This window comes from Convolutriloba macropyga, chromosome 10, assembly GCF_964194025.1.
Source record: "Convolutriloba macropyga chromosome 10, txConMacr16.3, whole genome shotgun sequence".
In the NCBI taxonomy this organism is placed as follows: Eukaryota; Metazoa; Xenacoelomorpha; order Acoela; family Convolutidae; genus Convolutriloba; species Convolutriloba macropyga.
In genome coordinates this window covers 32,412,279-32,439,734 of record NC_134477.1, presented here as the reverse complement: position 1 = coordinate 32,439,734, position 27,456 = coordinate 32,412,279, and the positions used below count along the sequence as shown (strand labels likewise).

General features: G+C 35.7%; 1 protein-coding gene across 5 annotated transcripts in view; it reads right to left on the bottom strand.

Annotated features, from left to right (window-relative positions):
- Window positions 1-27,456, bottom strand: part of LOC142347877 (uncharacterized) — a 135,380-nt gene that overhangs the window by 100,778 nt on the left and 7,146 nt on the right. For 4 of the 5 annotated variants that reach the window (XM_075399026.1, XM_075399024.1, XM_075399027.1 and 1 more), the window contains exons 3-4: window positions 21,130-21,374; window positions 12,036-12,293 (exon numbers count right to left, since the gene is read on the bottom strand). In XM_075399026.1, the coding sequence (XP_075255141.1) occupies window positions 12,036-12,293; window positions 21,130-21,374 (503 nt within the window). Of the gene's footprint in view, window positions 1-8,679; window positions 8,795-12,035; window positions 12,294-21,129; window positions 21,375-27,456 lie in introns of those variants that run through there. The other variant, XM_075399028.1, reaches the window with a different exon arrangement.

Genomic DNA, 27,456 nt, shown 5'->3' with positions numbered 1-27,456 from the left:
TTCTCGAATGAGTAAGTACAGGTTCAGAGATGCCCGAAAGAGTCAGCACATACATACATACATATATACATACATACATACATACATACATACATACATACATACATACATACGTACGTACGTACGTACGTACGTACGTACATACATACATACATACATACATACATACATACATACATACATACATACATACATGCATACATACATACATACATACATACATACATACATACATACATACATACATACATACATACATACATACATACATACATACATACATACATACATACATACATACATACATACATACATACATACATACATACATACATACATACATACATACATACATACATACATACATACATACATACATACATACATACATACATACATACATACATACATACATACATACATACATATATACATACATACATAAATACATACATACATACATACATACATACATACATACACATACACACCATACATACATACATACATACATACATACATACATACATACATACATACATACATACATACATACATACATACATACATACATACATACATACATACATACATACATACATACATACATACATACATACATACATACATACATACATACATACATACATACATACATACATACATACATACATACATACATACATACATACATACATACATACATACATACATACATACATACATACATACATACATACATACATACATACATACATACATACATACATACATGCATACATACATACATACATACTTACATACATACATACATACATACATACATACATACATACATTACATACTTACATACATACATACAGACATACATACATGCATAACTTTCCACAAGTTTTGGTTTCTAGCAATTTGCAAGCAACTTCATCGCAAACCCAATCAAGAGGGGATCGGCCTCAAAGATCTGGAGCAAAAGTGTTACTTGACTCCAACTACTGCTTTCTCTTCTACTTCAGAAGTGACAACACATTTAACTATTTCTACGCCCATTCGGGCGTTTGGACGGGTGATTTTGTTGACAACTTGCGTAAAGTATCTCTTCAAAAAGACGATTGCGTTGAGCTGAAGGAGTATGGTGTTGGATTGTTTATTACTCATGGTCCTGAACCAAAAGTTGAGCGACAAGCTTCAATTTTGAGCAAAAAGCTTTCATTCGGTGCAAGTTACGAGAATATTAACTTATCACGTTGCTATCTAGAACAAATTGGACAAGCTAACGAACCAAGACAGGATTTGATTCCAAAAACTGTGGAACGCAACTCGCTTAAAAGCAAAGCTGTTGAAAAAAGCTCGGTTGGATCTCAGCCTAAGAGTAAGAGAGCTCGTTTTTCAAACGAATCCGATGATGAAAACTTGATGCCAGATGAAGGGAATTTTTTCGATGAAGATGAGCAAGCTGTGCTCAGTAAAATGGATCAAGCTATTAAAAACTGTGCACAATCATCTGATCTAGTGGAGTTGGGGCAAAATCTTGGTTTTGAGAATGAGAACCAACTCAACCAACGACTTTCTTCTCGGTGCCTTGAGAACACGCAGAGTGAGAGGGAAAAAAAGGTGATTAGGCTTTTTTAAACGTTTTATCTTGTTCTACATCAATTAGGCAGCGTTCCAATGAGGCATTTGTTTGTATCGAAAGTTTATATCTTGATTGAAAGCTTCACATGCGCAACTGAGGTACGCAGTTGAAGTTTTCTTTCAAAAATAGCAATCGAAACAAACTTTACGGTTATTCATCAATTTTTAAATGCAGAAAGTTCACGAACAACGCGCAACTATTATTTGCGTTTGCTCGTCGCCTTTGCTTGTCGTGTCTGTTGATTAAAACAAATTAGTAGCTAAACTAAACAATTTTAAACGCGCAACTGTTGTACGCATTATCTCTACGTTGAAGCAACGAGAAGGCCAAACAAAAGTTTGCGCTTGTCAGGATTTTTTTAAATTTTAGAATCAGTATATTGAAAATTTCAAGCGCGCAACTGAGGTACGCGCTAACACTTTTGGTCGCAAACATCGAAATAAGGGTAATTTAATTGACATAATTGTTATATTTTGACATTTTAACGGTTCTATAGGAGATGCTGATGAATCAACTGAAGCAGCTCATCGAGCGAATTGAGGGAAGAATGTCGACAGATGCACAAGTTTTTAAAGATGTCGGCAAACTTCTAAAGAAAGCCACTAGGCATATTTGTCAGCAAGCTGATCATATAGAGACCGAGGCGAGTAACTCCAGTAGAAACGAGGAGGGCTCCGAAAGTGAACCAGTGGTTTTGATGTACAAGGGAACGAATTTGTTGACTCTGGGTGGAGTGAATGACTCTGACAAGTGCAGACGGATAGCGCTGACCCTTTTTTCAACGGATGAGCTAGAAAAAGTTGTGATAGACCCGAGGAGGGCTCCTCCAAGTAGAGAGCGAGCTGACGAAGAACGGACGGATTTATATCGAAAAGCAGTTCGAAATGTTCTTGGTCCAAGATATACCGAATATCTGTATCGCTATCGGTTAAATTTGACCAATCAAATTGGTTTGAACATTAAAGACAACGAGAAAAGTGCGAACAAAGAGAACTGCAATGATGTAGAGCAAGAAAAAGCGCAGTCATCGCAGAAGATTGCAATTTCTGGAAAAGAACGAGAGACATTAAGTCATTAAACGGCAACCCGATCTTCTACAAAATCTAGCTGCCGCTAAGTTTGCAGCAATTGACGGAAAATTTTGTTTGCAGCCAAAATTTTTCTGTTACAGTTGTAGATTCATTCGCGTCGACTTTGTTCAATTTAGTCTTGATGCTTCTCAGTGTTTTGTCTTTTTCCCTTCAAAATTGGAACTCAAACATCAGCGGGTTGAACAATTCGTTTTTTGTTTTTAGATACCATGAAATATTTTTCGGGAGCAGAGTATTTCCTTGACAATGAAACAGTTGAGAGTCTTGTTGAAGTTTTGTTGAGCATTGAAGAAAAACTAATTGAAAAAAGCAAGGTCATCGTCCATTTCCACAATAACCTGGAGCAATTCATCAACTCAATAGAGAAGCATGTAGGTATTTAAACTTCCTTCTTCGTTGCTCTTTAATTTGATTTTTTTCTATGCCTAATTGAGCCTCAATTTTATTAGAATGCCAAAGAAGTTTCGTCTTCTCGTGTCACCCTACGACAAGATCGGCAAGAACTCTTATACAAAGGGGAAAATCTCCTCTCCCATGATGGGTCTCCCTACCATTATCCTGAAGTAGGCCGATTTTTGGCTCGTAAATTACTAAATCGCGCTCAAAGAGAGACAATGTGTTGGTTTCCCAGAAAGAAGCAGCCGTTTTCTTGCGATCGAACTCGAGTGCCTCACGAATTAGAGGCTCTTTTTAAAGGTACATTTGTTTGATACCCTTTTTTAGCATAAAACACAAATTTTGTTGCTCCGAATTTTGAAATTATATATAGATAAACTACATTCTATAATCTTTTTCAAATTATTTTTGAGCCCATCCGTTAATCCAAGTGTTTTTCCACTTTAGAGGCTGTTACAGAAATCTGCGGAAAAAATCGGTTTGCATTCCGTCGCTCTAAAGATGGTGCAAACAATCTGGGTTTGTATGAACGATGGAATTCGAAACGCAAAACAGGACATAAATAAAAATTTGTTGGTTATTGTATGGTTGATGTTGGTTATTGTGATATACAATTAAACATCCCGTACGTTTTGTTTTTTTATTATTTTCGTGCGAGTTTGCTTTCTCATCTTTTTTCTTTAAAACTGGAAATTTTAAGTGCTGGAGAAAATTTCAGAGGGGATGTATAGAGTTGCAGTGAAGAAATTAGCGGAAACAAAGCTCACCTGGAGGGATCTGGCAATCGTTGATTCGAATCTGGTTGAAAAATTTGTGAACTCAGAACATGTCAGAGGACATTCTATCCCATTAGATTGTCAAGTAGATGATAAGAAAGTGACTGCAATTCATGACTTCTTGTCCGGCGAGTATGATCGTTTATTGAAAACATTTTCATTGAAAATAGCAAGTTATTTACCTGCTACTAATTGTTCCCCATTAGGTGTATTTTCGAAGCAAAACCTTGATAAAGGTGTTTGCATAGAAGGTTTGACTGGGTGTCTATGTGAATTACCATCTGAAGAAATAAAAAAAGACTATAACGACTTTTCTCTTATAAGTAGTAAAATGAGTGGCAAACAATGGTTAATGTTGGGGACCATATCATTTGTTAACCACTCTTGCGCTCCAAATGTCCGATATCAGGGAAAAATTAATAATGACATGCATAACACTCAGGGAAGTAAAACCTGAAGAAGAGATAGTTGTGCTTTATGACCGTCATTATTTTGGTAATTATAACATTGATTGCTGTTGTAGCCATAAAAATTATCACAAAAATTCTTGTCCTGAATCCCCGGAAACAAAAAACCGAAAAAGAAACAAAACAAGCGCTCAAAGTGTTACAAAAACAATAAAATCTAAGAGCAAAAGAACTGAAAGACAAACAAGTTTCTTTTTAACTAATCAAGACATTTCTTCGCGTTTCAGCAAAACGGAACAAGATCTGGAGGAAAGTTCGGATGAAAACGATGATACTCCAATAAGACCTATTTTTTATGATTCATTGTACTCTGATAGCACTCCAGATAAAATTGTGGGTCCAAGATCGCCACTTTTAGATGATAGTACTGCCAATCAATTGTCTACTGATTTCTTAGGACAAGTTGAAAACTGGGAAAGCAATCTTTTAACTGAAGAAGTAGATATCTCTTCAGACGATGTGTTGGATTTTTTACCTAGTTCGCCACCCCTGTTTGAATCTACACCCCTGAATTTAAGCATTTTTGAAGAGGTCGATGAAATTAACATTGAGCACGACGAGGCTTCAGATGACTCAGATGAGTTGGACACCTCTAGCAGTTGCGAGCTCTTTTCCGGTTCGAGTTTGTCCGTTTCCAGTTTTTATGACAGCTTCAACCTTTTATCCAGTCGTCATAAATTATCGGAGGAAGCTAAAAAAGACATTTTAAAACTATTATCATTTTCTTTGCCGTCCCCTAATAACCTTAGTGTTCTGACTCCAAATAGTTTGCTTCCGAATATCGTTATTACCGAGAAAGACAGTTCCTGTTTTTTAATCATTGATTTGTGGCAGCCATTAGAGAGTATTATTGAACAAAATATTGAGCTTGTAAAAATATCTTGGTCAGGTACCTGTAGCTGGTCGGCGTCAACCGATTGCTTCAAGTACTGTGAATTGCAAATAGCCCTAAATATTGACGGTGCGTCTGTGTTTAAGTCAAGAAATATAGCTGTCTGGCCTTTATGGGTTCAACTCTACAATCTCCCACCAAAAGTAAGATCTGCAGTGAACAACATGTGTCTTTTAGCATTATGGCATGGCTTTGGTAAACCTAACTTTGAGGAATTTTTGCCCTTAATTGTTAGTGAATTACAACTTACTTTTAAACGAAATCTAATCGTTCAGAAATTGGGAAAAATTACTATTAGAGTTAGGTGTCTTGTGGCAGATATGCCTGCTACTGCGTATGCGTTATGTATGACACAGCATATGGGTTATTTTAGCTGTGCGTTTTGCTTCGTGAGAGGAGTTCACCACAAAAATCGATTGCTGTTTCCGGTTAAGGCGCCCTTGACTATGCGAACAAAAGAGTCTTTCATCTGGTGCGGCCGAAAAGCGGAACAGAAACAAAAACCAGTTCTAGGAGTAAAACGTTTTTCCCCATTCAACGCCATTCTCGATTTTCCCTGGGATGCACCAATTGATCCTATGCAGCAAGTTTTTCTGGGCACCGCGAAAGTTTTGTCAAAATTCATGATATCTTTAGTTTTTAAGGCTAAATTCAGTTTAATGCAACATCGAATGTCCATGTGTATGGTGCCTTTCAACATTTTACATAGACCGAAAAAATTAGATGAGATCAAGTTTTGGAAAGCAGCTGATTTCAAATTATTTTTCTTTCATATTGCTCCATTAACAATAACAACTGATCTAATTCCAACAGCAAATCAGTCTCAACTCTTAGGTTTTCGTTTACTCTGCATCGCTATAAGAATGTTATCAAAAGTTTCAGTTGAAGAAAACGATTTAGTTGTTGCTGATCTACTTTTAAGCAAGTTTTTTAACAGATTTATTCAAAATTTTGGAATCCACTCACAGTCTTTTAATTTTCATTCAATGCGACATTTGGTTGAGCAAGTGAGAAGAATTGGGCCACTTTGGTTGTTTTCAGCCTTTGCATTTGAGTCAGCGCACAGAGAATTACTCACAGGTGCTTGTGGAACCATTAAGAACCCTAAAAATTTGGTGGAGCGATTTCTCAAGCGTCAAATGACAAGATCAACGTCAAATGGTTCTGCTCAATTTTTTAGTAAAAAATTTAGCCGTAAACCACAGTGCAAAAAATTCACTGCAACACCTAACTATTGTTTTAGTTTTCTTCCTGACGTTCCTTCTGATTGTTTTTTTTGCACGATACTCAAACAATTCAGGTGATTTATTTTGTTCTTTGGCCTACACCAAGCTCAGTAATAATCTTTCTGAATGTATAGTTAAGACTGCCAAAAACTTTTTACTGACCGAAGTTTTTTTTGAAGGGTCGGAAAATGTTTTCGCTGTTGTACGAAAGTTTAACGTTGTTTCAGAGCTAAATTTTTTTGGTGAAACCAAAAACAACGGTTTTTGTTCTGAGATCTCCTCGCCTGGAGATCTTCAAACTGTGCCAGCCAAGCAACTGTTATTTAAATGCGTGGTTTTGAGTCATAAAGCAAGTTCAACGAGATTTAGAGTAAGCGTTATGCTCGAAGGGTTTGAACACAACTAACCTGTTTTCAGCAGCTTTTTCTGTTGAAAAAATGTGTAATTTAAGTTTATTTGATCTGTTTAGTACACAAATTTTTAGAGACAGCAATTTAGTGAGGTTGGAAGGAGACATAGCCTACGATCTGGAGTTAATGAGATTCAACATCAACTACCTCGCATACCCGGGTTACCGAGTTTCTTTTCTTTGGGCAAAAGAAGCCCTTTATGCTAAAAAATTCTCTCATGTAATAATATTATGTGGCAACAACGATATCGGTATACATCCCCGCCAAAAGTATAAAACTGAGACTCCATACAAAACAGCGTGCAGACTAATAGCTTTTCACACTGTTCTCGTGGAGTGCAACGTAAAGGTTGCTGTTGTTGGATTGATGCATCGCGGTGATTTTGTTGCAAAGCAATACTTGGTAAACGAAACCAATGAGTATCTAAAAAAATGCTTGCTATGCGTATGTCGGCCCGAGGCACATTCAATGTCATGATTTTCTTCAACATGACCCCGCTCACCTAAACGAAAAAGGGAAAAAAGTGTTCGCGCTCTTGTTCTGAGTATCATAAGAAACAGATTTGGGCTCTGATATATCTTTTTTAGAAAACAGAAAAGAAATTTAAATCAGACTTGAAACTTCAGTAAAGCGTATTTTGATCCATTTTAAATTGTTACCTAATTGACTTATCTAAAAAAAACTTACAACATCTAAATTTCTTTTCTGTTTCTTAAAATACTAGTACCTCTTTCTTTGTTACAACACATTAAAGTCACGCTTCATCTGAAATGAGACTTTTGAAATTAAAATATATCTTTCTTTAGCTTTTGAATTGGCACTAATTTAATTTATTTGAATTTGCTTGATTTAAGAGGTTCTAGAATCAAGAAAAACTTCTAAATAAGGTTGTAACAAGGAAAGAGAAGACCTCTTGCTGTCGCTTTCAAATCCATTTTTTTATCCCGCGAATCCAAAAAGTTATAAACCCTTAGAACTCTTAGCGCCTCTGTCTTTGCTAAAAAATTATTGATATCTTTTTCGCTCTCAACATTTACGTCGAATATTTAAAAACAAATCAAACTCTCAATAATTAACGGTTAGGTAATGCTTGAAGTCACTGAAAACTTCTGGCGTTTACCGAGAGTCTCAAAGAGTTTCGAGGAAATAAGTCAGAATTTCGAAGTGACTTCAACAGAGTCACTTCACCGTGCCTGAAACACAAAACGCGCGCGTTTTAAAATGAGGCAAGTCAATGAATTTCAACTTCTGATTAAGTAGCAACTTCTGGCATTTTAACTTTTGGCACTGCAGGCTTTCGGTATTTTAAAATGTGCAAATGAGTGTTTTAAGCGTTAGGTTGATGGTAAACTATTAATTGCTTCGCAATTGATTACAAAATTTTTTTGCGATTTTAATTTTGGCGGAGCAAAAAAGAGTTCTAAGCGTTGAATTTTTTTCATTTTAAATGAAAAATGTGCTTGCATATTTCTTTGTTCATCAATAAAAACTTTTTGTCTAAAACAGTAACTTTAGTAAGAAATACTTTTTATAATGAAAAGTACGATTTAGTTTTTACCTCTAAGCATCGTTTAATTTTTTACAGACACAAAGGCTGTTGGTTTGAATCACGTTATTATTAAAGTGATGTATAGGTTTTTGTTTAATCAGCTGCAACTGAGGTACAGCTGCCCCTTTACAAAAATTTGTTAAATTATTAGGACTGCTTTTGCTGCCTCCAGATTTATGTTTAGGTGACCATCTATTTTTTTCTAATCATGAAACTGCACTTTAGACACTGATGTGGACCTATTTGACTCAAGAACAGGACAAGGACCCCAATTGATTCAACTCCTATCCAGTAACACTGAAGTGCTGCCTCCAACTTGAACCCCTGCTCATGTGTCATCTCCTGATTGAACCTGTTCTGTTATGCTGACCTCTACTTCAACAAGTGCTGTCTTGATGCTTTCCACCTGAACCTGTGCTGTCATGATGCTTTCCAACTGAACATGTGTTGTCAAGCTGACCTCTACTTCAACATGTGTTGTCATGCTGACCTCTACTTCAACATGTGTTGACATGCTGCCCTCCGCTTGATCCTGTGCTGTCATGCTGCTTTGCAAATGAACGCGTGGTAGCAAACTGTCTACCACTTGTGGTCTTGATAAACTGACAAAACTAAAGACTTTGAAGAAAACATGGAACTTTAATTGGTAAACTTAACAGAAAATCTAATTTTATTTCGGCAAATGCAGAAATATCTTCAAACATAAAACTATAATCTGAACTCTTTCATCTCTTGCTCGCAGTAAACTATCTGTTGCTGTTTGTCTGTTTAAACTCATTTTAACCTATTTATAATATCTGTTGCTAGTTCTATAGGGATTCTGTTCATTTAGTTCTCGTTAATTTTAGAAAAAAAAATTCTCCAATCAAATCTTAATAGGGTGGGTTATTCAAAAAATGTCTTTCACTACACCAATTTCCAAATACAAAGAGAAAGTGGGATAATTTTTCCGATTGGAGGAGTTTTACATTTTCTTTATTTACCGGAAAAAAATTATATTGTGATTTTCCAAACTTGCTTTTTGTTGTGACAATTTTCGCTTTGTTTAAAAGGTTTGAAGCAAAAAAAGAAATGTTGCTCCAACTGAAATCTGCAATAGGGTGGAAATTTTTATTATATAAATGCCCTATCTTGTTTCAAAATGCTAAATGAGGGTGAGAATTTTCTCCCAGTTGGATTGAGTTTCTTTTTTTGCTTTTCTGCCTAAATAAATTGATAATGCATTCAACTTTAAACCCACTGCTTGATTTCAATACAATTTTGAAGTTGGTTTCCAGGTATTGAAGCAAAAAAATTGAAAAATTGCTCCAACTGAAAACTTAAATAGGGAGGACATTTATGTTAGAAAATGCCCTATCTTGTTTCAAAATGCCAAATGAGGGTGGGAATTTTCTTCCAGTTGGATTGAGTTTCTTTTTTTTGCTTTTCTGTCTGCTAAAAAATTGATAATGAATTCAACTTTTAACCCATTGCTTGATTTCAATACAATTTTGAAGTTGGTTTCCAGGTATTGAAGCAAAAAAATTGAAAAATTGCTCCAACTGAAAACTTAAATAGGGAGGACATTTATGTTAGAAAATGCCCTATCTTGTTTCAAAATGCCAAATGAGGGTGGGAATTTTCTTCCAGTTGGATTGAGTTTCTTTTTTTTTGCTTTTCTGTCTGCTAAAAAATTGATAATGAATTCAACTTTTAACCCATTGCTTGATTTCAATACAATTTTGAAGTTGGTTTCCAGGTATTCAAGCAAAAAAAATTGAAAACTTGCTCCAACTGAAAACTTAAATAGGGAGGACATTTATGTTATAAAATGCCCTATCTTGTTTCAAAATGCCAAATGAGGGTGGTAATTTTCTTCCAGTTGGATTGAGTTTCTTTTTTTTGCTTTTCTGCCTAAATAAATTGATAATGCATTCAACTTTTAGCCCATTGCTTGATCTCAATACAATTTTGAAGGTGATTTCCAGGTATTGAAGCAAAAAAATTGAAAACTTGCTCCAACTGAAAACTTAAATAGGGAGGACATTTATGTTATAAAATGCCCTATCTTGTTTCAAAACGCCAAATGAGGGTGGGAATTTTCTTCCAGTTGGATTGAGTTTCTTTTTTTGTTTTTCTGCCTGAATAAATTGATAATGCATTCAACTTTTAACCCATTGCTTGATTTCAAAACAATTTTGAAGATGGTTTGCAGGTATTGAAGCAAAAAAATTGAAACGTTGTTCGAACTTGAGTAGGGAGGAGATTTCTCTAATGAAAACCTTTATCTTGCTTCACAATGCCAAATGAGGGTGGGACATTTCGTCCAGTTTGAATGAGATTCATTTTTTTGCTTTACTGCCTGAATAACTTGACGATACGATTTGGTTGTTGCCCCATTGCTTATTGTTCTAAAAATTGATAAAACAATTTTCACTTTCTAATTGAATTCTTTGTCTTCTGATTAATTTTCGATGCATGGGTTTATGAGTGGAAAAAGGGCTTACTAGGATTTGCAAATTTATTTTGTTTTTTTACAAAATTTTACAAACTCTTTTTTTATATTTACAAATTTTTTGTAAATTACGGTAAAAGTTTACAAAATTTTACAAACCCATGTTTTATAATTATAATTTTTTTTGTAAATTACGGTAAAAGTTTACAAAAATTTGCAAACTAAGGCAAAAATTTACAAATAATTTACGAATATTTGCAATTATTATGCATTATTAACCAATTATTTATAAATTGAATTTACAAATTTTTGCAAATAATGTATTAGTTTATGACTAGGGAATATTACAACTTTCGAATAATTTTTTTGTAATGCTAGTAGCTTTATGAGATATGATTTTATGACTCCTTCTCTATTTATTCAGAATTCAATAAATGAAATCTTATTTGAGCGTTTGTTTTTGAAGTCCCAAAATAGTTGCTATAAAGGTTTTTTTGTTCTGTTTTTTTTCCAATTACGGTATCTGATTTGATTTTATTAAAGCTTGTAATGAAATGTTTAAAATTCCTGCTCTGCTTTCATCCATTCTTCTGAGTGAAATCACATTGATCAATATTTTCTATTAAATGCTGTTATCATTGGAAAGCTCGTGAATGGCACTGCGTTTAAGAAATTTTTATTAATGAAAAGAATTCGAAACACTGAGCGAAAGTTTTGCAAGCTGGAGTTAAAATAGGATGAACGATCGATAGACGCAATGGAGATTAATTAATACTTTAATTAATTGTTTAATTTACATCATCAATAAAAAGACCTGAGCCACTTTTATCAAGTTGCCGATGATTTACCGTTAATGCGGGATAAAAATAAGACGATTGAGCAAAAAGTTCTCTGAAGAAAAAACTATTAAAAGAAGACGAAAAAAAATCTGATTTAATATTTTTAATGAGAACAATTTGGATGACTTAAAGTTTTCGGCACAAAGTTTTCTGAACTTGAGCAGTTCATTTCCCGGGCAGACAACCCAAAACCAAAGTGATGTATGATCAACTTTTGCGCGCTCGAAATTCTCTGAGTCGACTCTGATCAGATGAATCGTGAAAACTTGTTAACAAAAATGAGTCCGTCTGCTCAGATATGAAAAAGGTGCAGCTGTGTCACCTGGGTGATGGTACAACTGAATTGTTGGCGAATAACACTGCCCAGTTGCGTTTGACGCCACTAGCTGAACTGGAAGAGTGAGTTGTTGAGTATGCTGTCCTCCTACTACAACAGATGCGCCCGTCTGAACAGACCCCGATGGGGTTTGGTCCTGAATGCTCTCCACCTTGTAACTGTGGATTTTGGGTCTCTTGCGTTTTCGTGATAGTTGTTCACACTTTGATGTCATTGAGGCATTGCTGTTTTGAGCCGACGCGCCTGGAAGAGTACTCTTTTCAGCAATGATGTAAATATGGACTTTGATGTAAAGATAGTCTTTCACATTTCCCGGTTGTAGAAAAAGTGCTTCAAGACTGTCGCAGCAAAAAAATTAGTATTCTGTTCATATTCTGATGCGTTGCTTTTCCGTTGTAAAAAAAACTTGGGCAAAGGCACAGATATTTACATGGACTTGCATGATACATTAGAGTAATCGGAAGAAAAAACGATTCTCGTGTTATAAAGAAAACTATGCTCGACCCAATAGTGGTATGAAAAGACCATGCTCGACTCTGAAACTTTAGTGGCCATACTCAAGCCAGCTCGACCCAAACTCGATTTTATTGGCCATATCAAATTAATCTCGGTCCAAAATTTGTTGTTGGAATTTAGCTCGGCCAATCAGTTTGTGCATTTTGCGCTTATACATTTGGACGCAAAAATATTATGCACTTCATTGTTTGCTATTGCCTATAGCGTAGTCAGTCAACGGGCATGGCTCTTCATACTTTTCCATGCTCACAAAGCTTTACTGAAGAAGAACCTTGCTTTTATATATATCAGAAGTTTTTATTTTGTTAAATAAAATTTCTAAAAATTCAAGATACTAAAATTATTGTTTATGAAATGAAGATTTTTAAAGCCGATACTAACTAGTACCAGTAAATTGCACAAATTTGTAATAATACCTACTTGCGACAACTAGCTTATGTATTTTGTTTGTAAGATTGCCTTCTGGGATGCCAGTTTGGTTTTGCTCGTGGTTGCTTGAGAATTCACAGAAAAAAAGCGAATGAGTAACTAAAATAAGAGCAAAAAAATCATTTTCACTACCTATGGGAAGAATATACGCGACTCAAACATGAATTAAAAAAAACTTTTGTTTGAGTCATGAAAAGACCGTACGACATAAGTTTCTATGGGATAACCATAGATGGACCTATTGAAAGACTACCTCGACTTTATATTGGTGCTGGGACATGTACTTTTAAATACTTATAGTCTTTATTTGACCCCCTCACTAGAATTATACAGTATTGTCATAAGTCGAGGTCTAAACTTGGGTGGTGTTGGGTTCAGAATTGTTTGTTTGCTCTCTTAATTTTCAACTCTTAATTGAAGCATAATGACAATTTTCTATTGGAACAAAAAAATAGAAAAAAGATAATTCCAAGGCTAAGGCCAAGATATCGCAGCTATAAAAACCAAAGGTTGCAAAATTGGTGCTAAATATGTGGACATTTTGTAACCTCAACACTCAACGCTTTCAAAAGAAAACATAACCCTTTCTATGCCTTCATCTTACATAATTTACTGCTTCCAAACGTAGATCCTTAATAAATGCATCGTTTCTAGCGTAACTCTCACATTATTTTAGCGTTTCTAATCAAAAATATTACACAGGGATAGCGTTACTAAGCGTAGGTCTTACATATTTCCGTTTTTTGAAGAGTAGATCTTTCGTAATTTCCATATTTAATTTTTAGCTTTGAAGTCACATAATTTTGCGTTAGCCTTACCAATATTAAACGCCTAGTTTTTTCATGTAAATTATTGTTGTACTTAGCTTTGATCTTACCTAAGGTAAGCTTTTAAATCTTAGCGTTGATCTTGTGTTCATGATTCTTCAACATTCCCAGCAATAAATACACAAAAAGATGCAAGACGGGGAGGAAACGCGTTAAATTTATGAAGGATCTACGCTAAAAGTGTTAGAAAAACAATGTTGATCTTACAAAATTTAGAAAATCCAAGCGTAGATTACAACCATACCATTTCTAAGCGTAGATCTCATTGTGTAGCGTTTTTATTAGTAGATTAAAAAAAAGCATCTTCTAGCAATTTTAGATAAATTTACCACTCCTAAAAGTAGAAGCCCAAGTCTTACAGAAGTGCAGCGCCATATTTTAAGCCACAACTTACAAATTTTGCACAAATTAACATTTAGTTTAGTTTTTATCTTGCGTACGTTAAACATTTATCTTTCATCAATGATCGTACATTCTTGCATAGATTGCCCCTTAATTCTGCTTTGTTCCTCTCTTTTTGTAATTGCGTAGGTCATAGCTATGATCAGAAAAGTTAGCATTTTATTTTTCGTTGATCTGACAAAAATTACCTCTTTAGAATCTGAGCCTTTATCTTTCAAAATTTAACGTTTAATTTTGTGCTTACCGTACATAATTTCAACCTCTAATAACTGCTTGAATTTTGGAATTGCTTTAAATCATTTTTTTTGAAATTCATAACAATTTATTGACTCTAAACAGCTTATAATCTTCAACTTTTTCCAGGGACAAAATTAGTTAATTTCCTCTTTTCAATTGCTAATAAGCGGACAATAGAACTACGCGCAGATTATGATTTTCAGAAGAACGTTTTTGAAAGTTTAGCATTTGTTTTACGTTGAAATGACAAAAACAAATCTTGAACCTGAGCCCTTATCTTTTAAATTTCAACGCTTAGCTGTGTGCTTGCCATACCTAATTTCAACCAATGAAATCCGCTCAAACTTTGAGAGTGCTTTTAGTCATTTTTTGCCGGACCCACAGCCATTAATTGACTCTCATCAGCTTATAATCTTCTACTTTTTCTAGGGATAAAATTAGTTAATTTCCTGTTTTCAATTGCTAATAAGCGGACAATAGAGTTACGCGCAGATTATAATTTTCAGAACGTTTTTGAAAGTTCAGCATTTATTTTATGTTGAACTGACAACAACAAATCTTGAACCTGAGCCCTTATCTTTTAAATTTCAACGCTTAACTGTGCGCTTACCGTACCTAATTTCAAACAATGAAATCCGCTCAAATTTTGAGAGTGCTTTTAGTCATTTTTTGCCGGATCCACAGCCATTAATTGACTCTCATCTGCTTATAAGCGGACAAAACAATTACGCGTAGAATATAACTTTTAGAACGTTGGTTTTCTTAATCAAAATTATTAGAAACGAACAAGAAACTGCAAAAAACACGACGGCTTCATGGTGGCTTTATATACCAAATCGGGAACCATATTGTAACAAGTGTAATTCACGCTAGTTTTTGTCAAAAACCAAGGCTTTATAGCGTATTAAACACCACCTAAAACGTGATGTTGGAATAAGGTTTACAAATATTACAATTCGTAAAAACATTATTGTAGGTTGTGAGGCATTGCTCGACTCTGAAAACTTAGTGGCCATACTCAAGTCAGCCAGACTCAAACAAGACTTTATTGGCCATATCCGATTATTGTTGGTTCAAAATTTGCGTTTGGACTTTAGCTCGGCCAATGAAATTATTAATTTTGCGCTTATATGTTTTTAAGCAAAAAAACATCACGCACTTCAATTGTCTATTATTGCATATAGCGTTGTCAGTCATCGGGCATAACTCTTCAAGTTTTTCAATGCTCACAAAGTTTTACTGAAGAAAATCTGTGCCTTTATGTAATCTTATACTTTTTGAGGGCTAAAATTAGTTAATTTCCTGCTTTCAATTGCTAATAAGCGGACAATAGAATTAGTAACTGCGTAGGTCATAGCTTTGATCAGACAAAAGTTAACATTTTTTTTCTTTGATCTGACAAAAATTACCTCTTGAATTTGAGCCCTTATCTTTTAAAATTTAACGCTTAATTTTGTGCTTACCGTACATAATTTCAACCTCTAATAACTTCTTAAATTTTGGAATTGCTTTAAGTCATTTTTTTGGAATTCATAACAATTTATTGACTCTCAACAGCTTATAATCTTCTACTTTTTCTAGGGATAAAATTAGTTCATATCCAGTTTTCAAATGCTAATAAGCGGACAATAGAATTACGCGCAGATTATAATTTTCAGAACGTTTTCGAAAATTTAGCATTTATTTTATGTTGAACTGACAAAAACAAATATTGAACCTGAGCCCTTATCTTTTAAATTTCAACGCTTAACTGTGTGCTTACCGTACCCAATTTCAACCAATGAAATCTGCTCAAACTTTGGGAGTGCTTTTATTCACTTTTTGTTGGATCCATAGCCTTTAATTGACTCTCATCAGCTTATAAATTTCTACTTTTTCTAGGAATAAACTTCGTTAATTTCCTGTCTTCAATCGCTAATAAATGGACAATAGAGTTACGCGCAGATTATAAATTTCAGAACGTTTTTAAAAGTTTAGCTTTTATTTTCTGTTCACCTGACAAAAGAAATAACTCTTGACTCTTAGCCGTTATCCTTTAAAATTTAATGCTTAATTTTGTGCTTACCGCAAATAATTTCAACACCTAATATCTGCTTAAATTTTGAGATTGCTTTTTGCCGTTTTTTCGGGTTTCATAGAAATTTATTGACTCTCATCAGATAGTAATCTTCAATTTTTTCTAGGGATAATTTAGCTGATTTGCTGTTTTCATCTGCTTATAAGCGGACAAAACAATTACGCGCAGAATATAACTTTGGAACGTTGCTTTTTCTAATCAAAATTATTAGAAACGAACAAGAAACCGCAAAAAAACGACGGCTTCATGGTTGCTTTAGATACCAAATCGAAAAGCATATTGTAATCAGTGTAATTTACGCTAGTTTTTATCAAAAACCAAGGTTTTATAGCGTAATAACCACCACCTAATGCGTGATGTTGGAATAAAGTTTACAAAGAATACAATTTCTCTCGACTCGGACACCTTAGTGGCCATACTCAAATCAGCTAGACTCAAACAAGAATTTATTGGCCATATCGGAATATTGTTGGTTCAAAATTTGCTTTTGGGCTTTATCTCGGCCAATGAAATTATTCATTTTGCGCTGATATGTTTGGAAGCAAAAACATCATGCTTTTCAATTGTCTGCTATTGCATATAGCGTAGTCAGTCATCGGGCATAACTCTTCAAACTTTTCAATGCTCACAAAGTTTTACTGAAAAAAATTTGGGCCTTTATGTAATCTTCCACTTTTTTTAGGGATAAAATTAGTTAATTTCCTGCTTTCAATTGCTAATAAGCGGACAATAGAATTAGGCACGAAATATAATTTTCAGAACGTTTTTAGAAGTTTAGCTTTCATTTTTTGTTCACCTGACAAAAAATAACTCTTGATTCTGAGCCATTATCCTTTAAAATTTAATGCTTAATTTTGTGTTTACCGCACATAATTTCAACATCTAATATCTGCTTAAATTTTGAGATTGCTTTTTCCGTTTTTTCGGGTTTCATAGAAATTTATTGACTCTCATCAGATAGTAATCTTCAATTTTTTCTAGGGATAATTTAGCTGATTTGCTGTTTTCATCTGCTTATAAGCGGACAAAACAATTACGCGCAGAATATAACTTTGGAACGTTGCTTTTTTTAATCAAAATTATTAGAAACGAACAAGAAACCGCAAAAAAACGACGGCTTCATGGTTGCTTTAGATACCAAATCGGAAATCATATTGCAACCAGTGTAGTTCACGCTAGTTTTTTTTATCATAAACCAAGGCTTTATAGCGCTTTAACCACCACATAACACGTGACGTTGGAATCAAGTTTACAAAGAATACAATTCGTAAAACCATTATTGTAGGTTGTGAGGCATTGTTCGACTCTGAAACCTTAGTGGCCATACTCAAGTCAGCTAGACTCAAACAAGACTTTATTGGCCATATCGGATTATTGTTGGTTCAAAATTTGCTTTTGGACTTTAGCTCGGCCAATGAAATTATTCATTTGGCGCTTATATGTTTGGAAGCAAAAACATCATGCTTTTCAATTGTCTGCTATTGCATATAGCGTAGTCAGTCATCGGGCGTAACTCTTCAAACTTTTCAATGCTCACAAAGTTTTAATGAAAAAAATTTGTGCCTTTATGTAATCTTCCACTTTTTTTAGGGATAAAATTAGTTAATTTCCTGCTTTCAATTGCTAATAAGCGGACAATAGAATTAGGCACGAAATATAATTTTCAGAACGTTTTTAGAAGTTTAGCTTTCATTTTTTGTTCACCTGACAAAAAATAACTCTTGATTCTGAGCCATTATCCTTTAAAATTTAATGCTTAATTTTGTGTTTACCGCACATAATTTCAACATCTAATATCTGCTTAAATTTTGAGATTGCTTTTTCCGTTTTTTTTTTGGGTTTCATAATTATTTTTTGACTCTCATCAGAAAGTAATCTTCAATTTTTTCTAGGGATAATTTAGCTGATGTGCTGTTTTCATCTGCTTATAAGCGGACAAAATAATTACGCGCAGAATATAACTTTTAGAACGTTGGTTTTTTTAATCAAAATTATTAGAAACGAACACGAAACGGAAAAAAACACGATAAGTTCAGGGTGGCTTCAGATACCAAATCGGAAATCATATTGCAACCAGTGTAGTTCACGCTAGTTTTTTTTATCATAAACCAAGGCTTTATAGCGCTTTAACCACCACATAACACGTGACGTTGGAATCAAGTTTACAAAGAATACAATTCGTAAAACCATTATTGTAGGTTGTGAGGCATTGTTCGACTCTGAAACCTTAGTGGCCATACTCAAGTCAGCTAGACTCAAACAAGACTTTATTGGCCATATCGGATTATTGTTGGTTCAAAATTTGCTTTTGGACTTTAGCTCGGCCAATGAAATTATTCATTTGGCGCTTATATGTTTGGAAACAAAAAATATCACGCACTTCAATTGTCTGCTATTGCATATAGCGTAGTCAGTCATTGGGCATAACTCCTCAAACTTTTCAATGCTCACAAATTTTTACAGAAGAAAATCTGTGTCTTTATAAGTATCAGAAGTTTCTAATTTGTTAATAAAATTACTGAAAATTCAAGACACTAAACTTGTTGGGTATGGCATGAATTTATACAAAAGCGATACTAACTAGTTCCAGTAAATTGCACAAATTTTTTATAATGCTTAATTGCAGTAAAACAAACTTTTGTGTATGCCACTCCCTTTTGCAATGCCAATTTGGTTTTGCTCGTGGCTGTTTGAGAATTCACAGAAAAAAAACGAATAAGCAAATAATTCAACTGCAAAAATAATCTTTTTTTTGTACTTATGAGAAATGTATACGCGCCTCAGACATGGTTTCCAACAAATTTTCGTTTGATTTAAGAAAAGACCATCTGAAATAATGAGATAACCATAGATGAATCTATTTATAGACTTTATCTCGACTTTAAATTGTAGCTCGACCTTAAAATTGTAATCTCGACATTAAAATAAACTTATACGGTAATATATAAACTAACTTATACGGAAATAAAGTAAAATTATACGGTACTGCCATAAGTCGAGGTCCAAACTTGGGTAGTGTTGGGTTCAGAATTGTTTGTTCGCTCATAATATAAATCAACTATTAACTGAAGCATAAAGACAATTTTCTTTAGGAACACAAAAAAATAAAAAAACAATACCCAGGTTTTGTAGACTTCACAGAAAATAACTCTTAAATCTGAGCCCTTACCTTTTAAAACTTAACGCTTAATTTAGCGCTAACCATAAATAAGTTCAATATCTAATAACTGCTTAAATTTTGGGATTAATATTTGTCATTTTTTGGGTACCATAGCCATTTACTGACTCTCATCAGCCTATAAGAGATTTATCAAATTTAAAAAAGTTGTGTTTTTCCAACCAAAATCTCAGAACTTTGATGTAAAAGTTTTATGTAAATATTTTTGAGCGCCAGTTTCCAAGTGTGAAGCGGTCATCTTCCTTCCAGGGATGATAAATTTGGAAAAAGATAAGAAAAATTTTGAGTTCTGGAAGTTCTGAGGATAAAATGTTCTGAGAAATCCTTATTGTCAACCTCAGAGTCACAAAAGTTTTTTTTTGTCAGATCTAAGATCGCTGTTTTAGTTTTTCTGCTATATATTTTTGAAGGAGGTTAGAAGGTTTTGAGGGCTTCACATTAGTTTTTTTTCGCTGCATACAATGTCTGTATCAACTAAAACTTTAGAAAATTTTTCTCAAAATTTTGTTGCATCTTTGAGCTATTATGCAGATAGAGATTTTTTTAAAAAAAAGTTTTTATCGGGCGAAGAACTGTTCAAATCTAGCCGCACTTAGCGTCACTGTTTTTTAGTATATATGTTCTTTGAACCAGCAAACAATTATCTCCCAATTTTTCTAGGGGTAATTCAGTTGATTTCCTGTTTTAATTCGCCTGTAAGCGGACACTAGAATTACGCGCAGAAAATAATTTTTTAGAACGTTGGTTTTAGTAGTCAAAACCATGCTGAAATGAACAAGATGACGTCATGCTGGCTTAAGATACGAAATTGGAATACATGTTTTGTTCGGTGCAGTTTACCGCTATTTTTTATCAAAAATCAACGCTTTATAACTGATTCACTGTCACTTTATACGTGATGTTGGAGTCAGGTTTACAGAGAATACAATTGATAAAAACGCTTTGGCAGGCTGTGATGCATTGGTGGGATGGGCATCAAGCTTTCAGGGGGTAAATGGTTCAGATCTCGTAGACAGAGGTCTAAGCGCTGATTATGCAAGAGCAACGACCAGAAACGCTAAATTTAAGTAACATCAACGCTGAGAAACGCTAAAAGTTTGTAAGATCTACGTGCGGAGATAACAAAGTTAGGTATGATCTACGCCAAATTTGTGCAATATCGACGCATAGAAATGACCCAGTTAATTGAATTTTAGCCTCGGAAAGGCTAAATTATGTTAGATCAACGATTGAGAACGCAAAAATTATGTAAGATCTACGCTTATAAACACAAATATTATGTAAGATGAGCAGTATCTGGTGTTGAAAAATTAGAAAAATTCTCTCTTTTCTTAAAAATTTTGTAGTGAAATTGTTGACTTTATGACTTCAAATTCAATAATTCCTCGGCCTGGATTAGAAATAAGCAGGTACCATTGGTTGAACTTTTTTGGCTACTCCCCTTGCTTCTAAAACTGCTTCCTCCACCATCACTTCCGTTAGACACAGAAGCCCTACTGCTTTCAGGAGCTTCTCTTGGAGTTTGAGACCCTGGACCCACTCCATTTCCATTGGGTGACACTGGCTGACTGAGCACTGTATCTCCAGAAGCGGTTGGAACCAAGATGAGAGTTGTGGGCGATGTTTGTATGTGCATCGGTGAATGTGATCGTCTGGGACTGAAACAATGAGTGATGTGAAATTACTTTTCTATGTTGGAGGTCGCAAAACAAATTGACCTCTGCGACTGATGAGACTATCTGAAATCATTGTTCAAATTTTCTGTCTGTTCGTACGGACATTTAGACATTTCATTTTAGAGCACAGATCCACTTGTACGTTTTAAGATGGTCTGATCAGAGTGTGCTGTTAAAGAGGTCCCCAGCCTGATACTTCTCCAAATCACAAAAAAACGACCACCCCCCCCCCCAAATTCTCCTTAATTTTGTTGTTCGTGGCAAATTAGGCGTCATCTGGAAAATCTTGGTCCGAGTACATTCCTTAACCAGAGAAAAAATAACTTAGAAAAAAATAATAAAAAATAGAAAAAAATAACAAATTTAAAAAAGGATTAGCAGACGAGCAGCATTACGTCAAACGCACCGTCTCCACAAGCTAATTTTCTTTTTCTCTATTTGTAAGAAGTTGCCAATGGAAATCTACTTCAATGTGAAGTACCCTGTCCTGGAGTTGCATGGATGTCGCCTGTATGCTTCATTTTTCATAAGTAAAATGTTGTACAAATAAAATTCCCCTCCGGTGGAAATAAATGTTGTTTCCCCATTTCTGTATTTTTATGCTACAACTTTGTGCCATCACAAAATATATTCTAATAGAGGCCACGGAAATGACCCATCAATGTAGCAGAAATTAAAACCCTTTGCCACGGCAGACTCAAAATACAAAAAACAGTCCATGGTAAAATAGTTCTGTAAAACATAGGAAAACAGTCCTTTTCAATAGGACGATAATGATTGGACGCGCTTTTTGTCAAAACTTAGTCTCTAAAGAAAGCTTATTAAATTATAAAAAGTGGTCGCAAAAACAATAATGATAATATAACAAATATAATAATGTAACAATAATGCCAGGTTGTAATATGACTAACTAGCAGAGAAAAAAGCACTACCTCCAGGTAATCCACCTCATAATATCAAGCACAACACGATGGGTATCCTCCGACCAACAAAAATCACATTTGACCCTTTTTCCATGCCTGCTACTAAATTAGACACCCCCAATTATTGATGGTGCTTCTTGATGCCAGTGTTGCATTAAAAACTGCAGCGGCAGAGTCACAGTACGCAACGATTGGATCTAGTAAATCTCCGGGCCAATTATCAAGTGCAACACACAGCGAGGACAAAAATTAACTTCGCTGAGCCTTGAAAAACAAAATTTTGGGCGAAAAAGGATATGAACAGAAAAACAGCATCTAAAATTCCCACAACCAGACTAACTTCTTTGTTTAAGTTCCTATCATTCAACAATTTTTTCATCCTTCTATAATTTCCACGCAATTTAAAAGTCGGCATTGTAAGCAGGTTTTCTCATCATTAAGTACATAATTTTGTAACGGCTGCTCTCCTATCAAAGTCAAGGAAAACTTTACACCGCCCAGTTCGTTTCAGCGGTTTCAAATCTGTCCGGATATTGTGTTTTTGCAGTTAACTTTTGTGAACTGTATTATCCGCTATACTCTAGAATGCCGTTGCAATACTTGATATTCAATAATGTCAAATAACAGCTTGTTCAGCTTTGCTGTATAACAAACAACTTCGCTTCAACTAAGCAAAAATCCAAAATTTCAAATCACCAAATAGTCTCAAATTAGAGGTTTTCAATGATATCTCTTTGACCACAAATGCTATTGAGATAAAATATCACAGGGTTATGATCGTTAGGTAGGCCTACTATCTGATGTAAAAATAAACAACGCTGGATAAACTGCTATGGTTGGGCCACCTTTTGTATTTTATACCCAATCTTAAAACATGGGTGAAATACAAAGTTTTGTATATCTTTGTAACTAAGTTTTCAGATCTACCGATCAAGAAACTGGAATCAGCCTAGGCAACTGGTAAATGAATGAAACAAGAACGAACAGTCTATCCGTTCTTTAACTCAATTTATTAGAACTTCGTTCCGCAATGTGAAAATTTGAGAATTTCAAAGTCAATTCTATTTTCAATAAGTCAGAGTAAAGTTAGGCTGTACAATCACTGATTTGATCTACAGAAACAAGACACGATAACAAGTAACTTACCGCTCAAGAAAGTGTGCTTTAATCCGCACTGTATGTCAGTTTAATATGACCAAAATTGCAAATTTCTTCTGATTTTTGGTAGTTTTTCAAGCTCCTTTTATGCTGCTAGTCACGTGGATTTACATGTCAAATTCAACTGTTGATTGGTTGTAGATAATAATGTACACAGAATGTGAACACTTTCCCATAACGTCACTTTTTCAGTGTAAATTTGATGTCATGGGAAATCTGTTAACCATGTAGAACTTTTGTCGAATATTCTGTATCAATAACAGGTTGATTCGCAATCCAATCGCAAAGAATCTGATGCAATACTGTTAAGTCGTAGTATTGTTTTGCTGGTGGTTGAGGTAGTTCGAGTTTGAGTTATACTTCATGAATGACGATTGTGTACTAATAATAGTTGCTAAGTATAAATGTTGAACAAAATGAACAAATCCGTATGACTTCAATAGAACGTAGCATTAAATTTCGCTTGTCACGCTATTCTAGCTTTAAGGCTTGAAATGGCCTTGAAGCTCTATTCAATTTGGTAATTGAGTTAGTAAGCTCAGCTGCCACATCGCCGGCCTTGTTTTCCATCGCGAAAACATCTTTTCCAGTTAGTACTGGGGCGAGCTTCACTACTGGTCTCTTGTACACTCCGTGGTTCGTTCGAACTATCGCTGATCGAATCACACCGTCAGACCCATCGATGGTCTCCGTAACTCGACCTAGGTTGTAATATCCACGCTTGTGACTATCTTCGATCAACCAAACGAGATCGCCTTCTTTAAGGATTTCGTTCGACGTAGATCGCCATTTTTGCCGATTATTCAGAGTTGGCAGATATTCTTTCCAAAATCTGTCCCATATGAGATTTGCATAGACTTGAGTTTGTCGAAAGAGTTTTCGATGATCAAAAAATTCCTCTGCGCTTGGTAGGTAGGGTAAGCAAACGTTCCTGTTGCCAAGCAAGAAGTGATTGAGGGTCAAAGCTTCTAAGTCATTACCATCCGAGCTGACTGGAGTCAAAGGTCTCGCGTTCAACGTCTGCTCAACAATACACATCGTTGTTGAAAGAACGCCCTCTGTGACTGATCCGTTCCCCAACACTGCATACATTGCTTTCTTGCAACTTCTCACCAACCGCTCCCATACTCCTCCAAAGTGGGGTGCTGCTGGTGGGTTGAACTTCCATCTGATTTCTCGTTGAATTAGATGTTCTTCGATCCCTTCTTTGTTCCATGCCGCAACGTACTCAGAAACTCTCTTTCAGCTCCAACAAAGTTTGTCCCGTTGTCGCTGATGATCGTATTCGGTTTGCCTCTTCGAGCAATAAATCTCATTATTGCATTGAGACAACTATCTGTGTCCAACTTGGGTACAACTTCTATATGCACCGCTCTCATAGTTAGACAAGTAAAGTGACAACACCATCGCTTTTCGTTTCTGCGCCCAATTTTCACAATGAAAGGGCCAAAGTAGTCAACTCCAACATTTGTAAAGGCTGTGGAAACATCTAACCGCTCTTCGGGTAGATCTGCCATGACTGGTGATATCGTTTGTACTCTGCCTTTTCTGCAAGTAACACACTTGTTCTTGATTGATCTTAAGGCGTTCCATATGCCTAGTATCCACATATTCTGCTGAACAATGTTTCTCACATGCTCAGTGCCTTCGTGTTGATTGTCCCTGTGCTCGTTTCGCAAGAATAATTCAACCGCGTGATGTTTCCAATGTAGCAATATTGGATGCTTTGCATTGAAATCCAATTGACATCTGCCTATTCTGTTTTAGGCTCGAATAAGCCCTTCTCTATCTATGAAGGGGGAGAATTGTAGAATTTTGCTGCCTTTTGGAATCTCCTTTTAAACTTCGAGAGATTTCATCTCTTCACCAAACTGTTCTCGCTGTAGTAACTTGAAGATGATTGCTTTTGCTTTTTCTCTTTCTTCAATGCTGACAACAAGGGTTGCTGGTTTGTGTTTGCTCGATGCTCGCTGTACGTATGCCACTGTATTCACTAGTCTGTTAAAGTTACTGAATCTTTCCCACTGAATAACAGCTTTCTTTTCTTCAGCCTGTATCATGAAGACTGATGAGGGTATATTCTCTTCATCGGATGCAAAGGTTAGGTTAACTTGCTCTGGCCACTCACTTTTTGGTCGCTTCAACCAGGCCGGCCCAGTGAGCCACTCACTTCTCTTGAGTTCTTCAATGTTGATTGCTCTGGTGCCAATATCCGCTGGGTTGTTGATACCGCTCACATGTTTCCACTGTGACACATCAGTTGTATCTATTATCTCAGCCACCAGGTTGGTCACAAACATTTGTTGCTTGCGATGGGAGCTGTGGATCTATTGCAATACTGTAGTTGAGTCTTACCAAAAACTGCAACTATTTATCTTCATTTCATGTTCCTTGACTATCTGTTCTTTCAACCTCACTGCCATGACTGCCGCTTGCAACTCCAATCGTGGTATTGAAAGATGCCTCATTGGTGCCACACTGCATTTTCCAATGACAAATGCTAAGTCAGCTGAGTATTCTTTTGGTTGTGAACGTAGATAGGCCACTGCACACATCGTGTCCTCAGATGCGTCAGCAAACACATGAAGTTCGGTTGTATCCCTCTCTCTGTTGAAGTATCTTCTATCGATACTTGTTTCACCTACAATTGGAAGTTGCTCATTCCATCTCAGGAATTCTTCTTCTTCACTAGGCTCCACTTCGTTGTCCCAATGTTGTTCATTCTTAGTCCAGATGCCTTTCAAAAGTCGTCTCATGTGAACACTGAACGGAGCAAACAATCCGATCGGGTCGAATACTGAAGATATCAGTGACAGAACCTTCCTTTGGGTTATAGGTGCTTCAACTTCTTTGTTTGTACCTCTGCATACTTGAAGACTGTCATCAGTAACGGTCCATTGTAGTCCTAGCTCTGAGGATCCCTCCGTATTGGGTTCCACCTCGACTTGCTTTGTGTTGCTGATTGACTTCAAGTCTTCCGGGATTGCTTCGGTAACCGCATCGTTGTTGCTTATCCACTTCTTCAATTCAAATCCATGTTGTGAGAGAAGAGGTTGTAGTTGGTTGAAGACTTCAATTGCTTTTTCCGGGGTTTCTACTGATTTGATGAAATCGTCCATGTAGAAGTTGTTTTGTATTGCCTTAGCTGAAATCGGATACTCCTTTTCGTTGTCCAGTCCGCCTCGCTTGAGAGCATAGTTTGCACAAGTTGGAGAACTCTTAGCTCCGAATACGTGACACTGATATTCGTATATCTAAACAGGTTCATTTGTTCTTGGACGCCATAAGAACCTCAGGCAACTTCTATCCTGATCGGGAACTTGCACTTGTAGAAACATCGATTCTATGTCAGCTGTCAGGGCTATTGGTCCTTAACGGGATCTGAATATTGTTCCAATCAACCCATGAAGAAGATCAGGTCCTGCTAGTAGCTTATCATTCAGGCATACTTCTTTGTACTTGGATAAGGCATTGCAAACACGTCTTACTTTGCCAGGCTTGTTCGGGTTTAGCACTGGATGGTGTGGCAAATACCATTCTTTCCCGAAGGTGCCTTTCACTTTGGACTCGTCCAATATCTTTACGAATCCTTTTTCTACATCTGTATCTATTGACTGTTGATACAAACTCTTCAAATTTGGGTCCCTTTGGAATCTTTGCTCCAGTGAGTAAAGGTGACCCAGGGCTGAGCTGTAGTTGTTCAGTAGGTTTTGCTCTGGTTCACTCCACAGCATTCTCACTTCGTACCGCTCGCCTTTGAACTTCGTCGTACTCTCTAGCATCTTCTGTGCCTGCAGTTCCTTCTTTGACTGACTGACGACGTTGATTTTGGAAGCATAGGTTTCTATGTCCCACCAGGTTTGAATATTTTCTGTCACTTTCACATCTTCAGTGAAGGCGAAGTGACAAACATTTTGTCTTGTTTTGCCCGTCATGGGTCCACTGACTACCCATCCTAGCTCTGTTAGAACGACGAAAGGTTC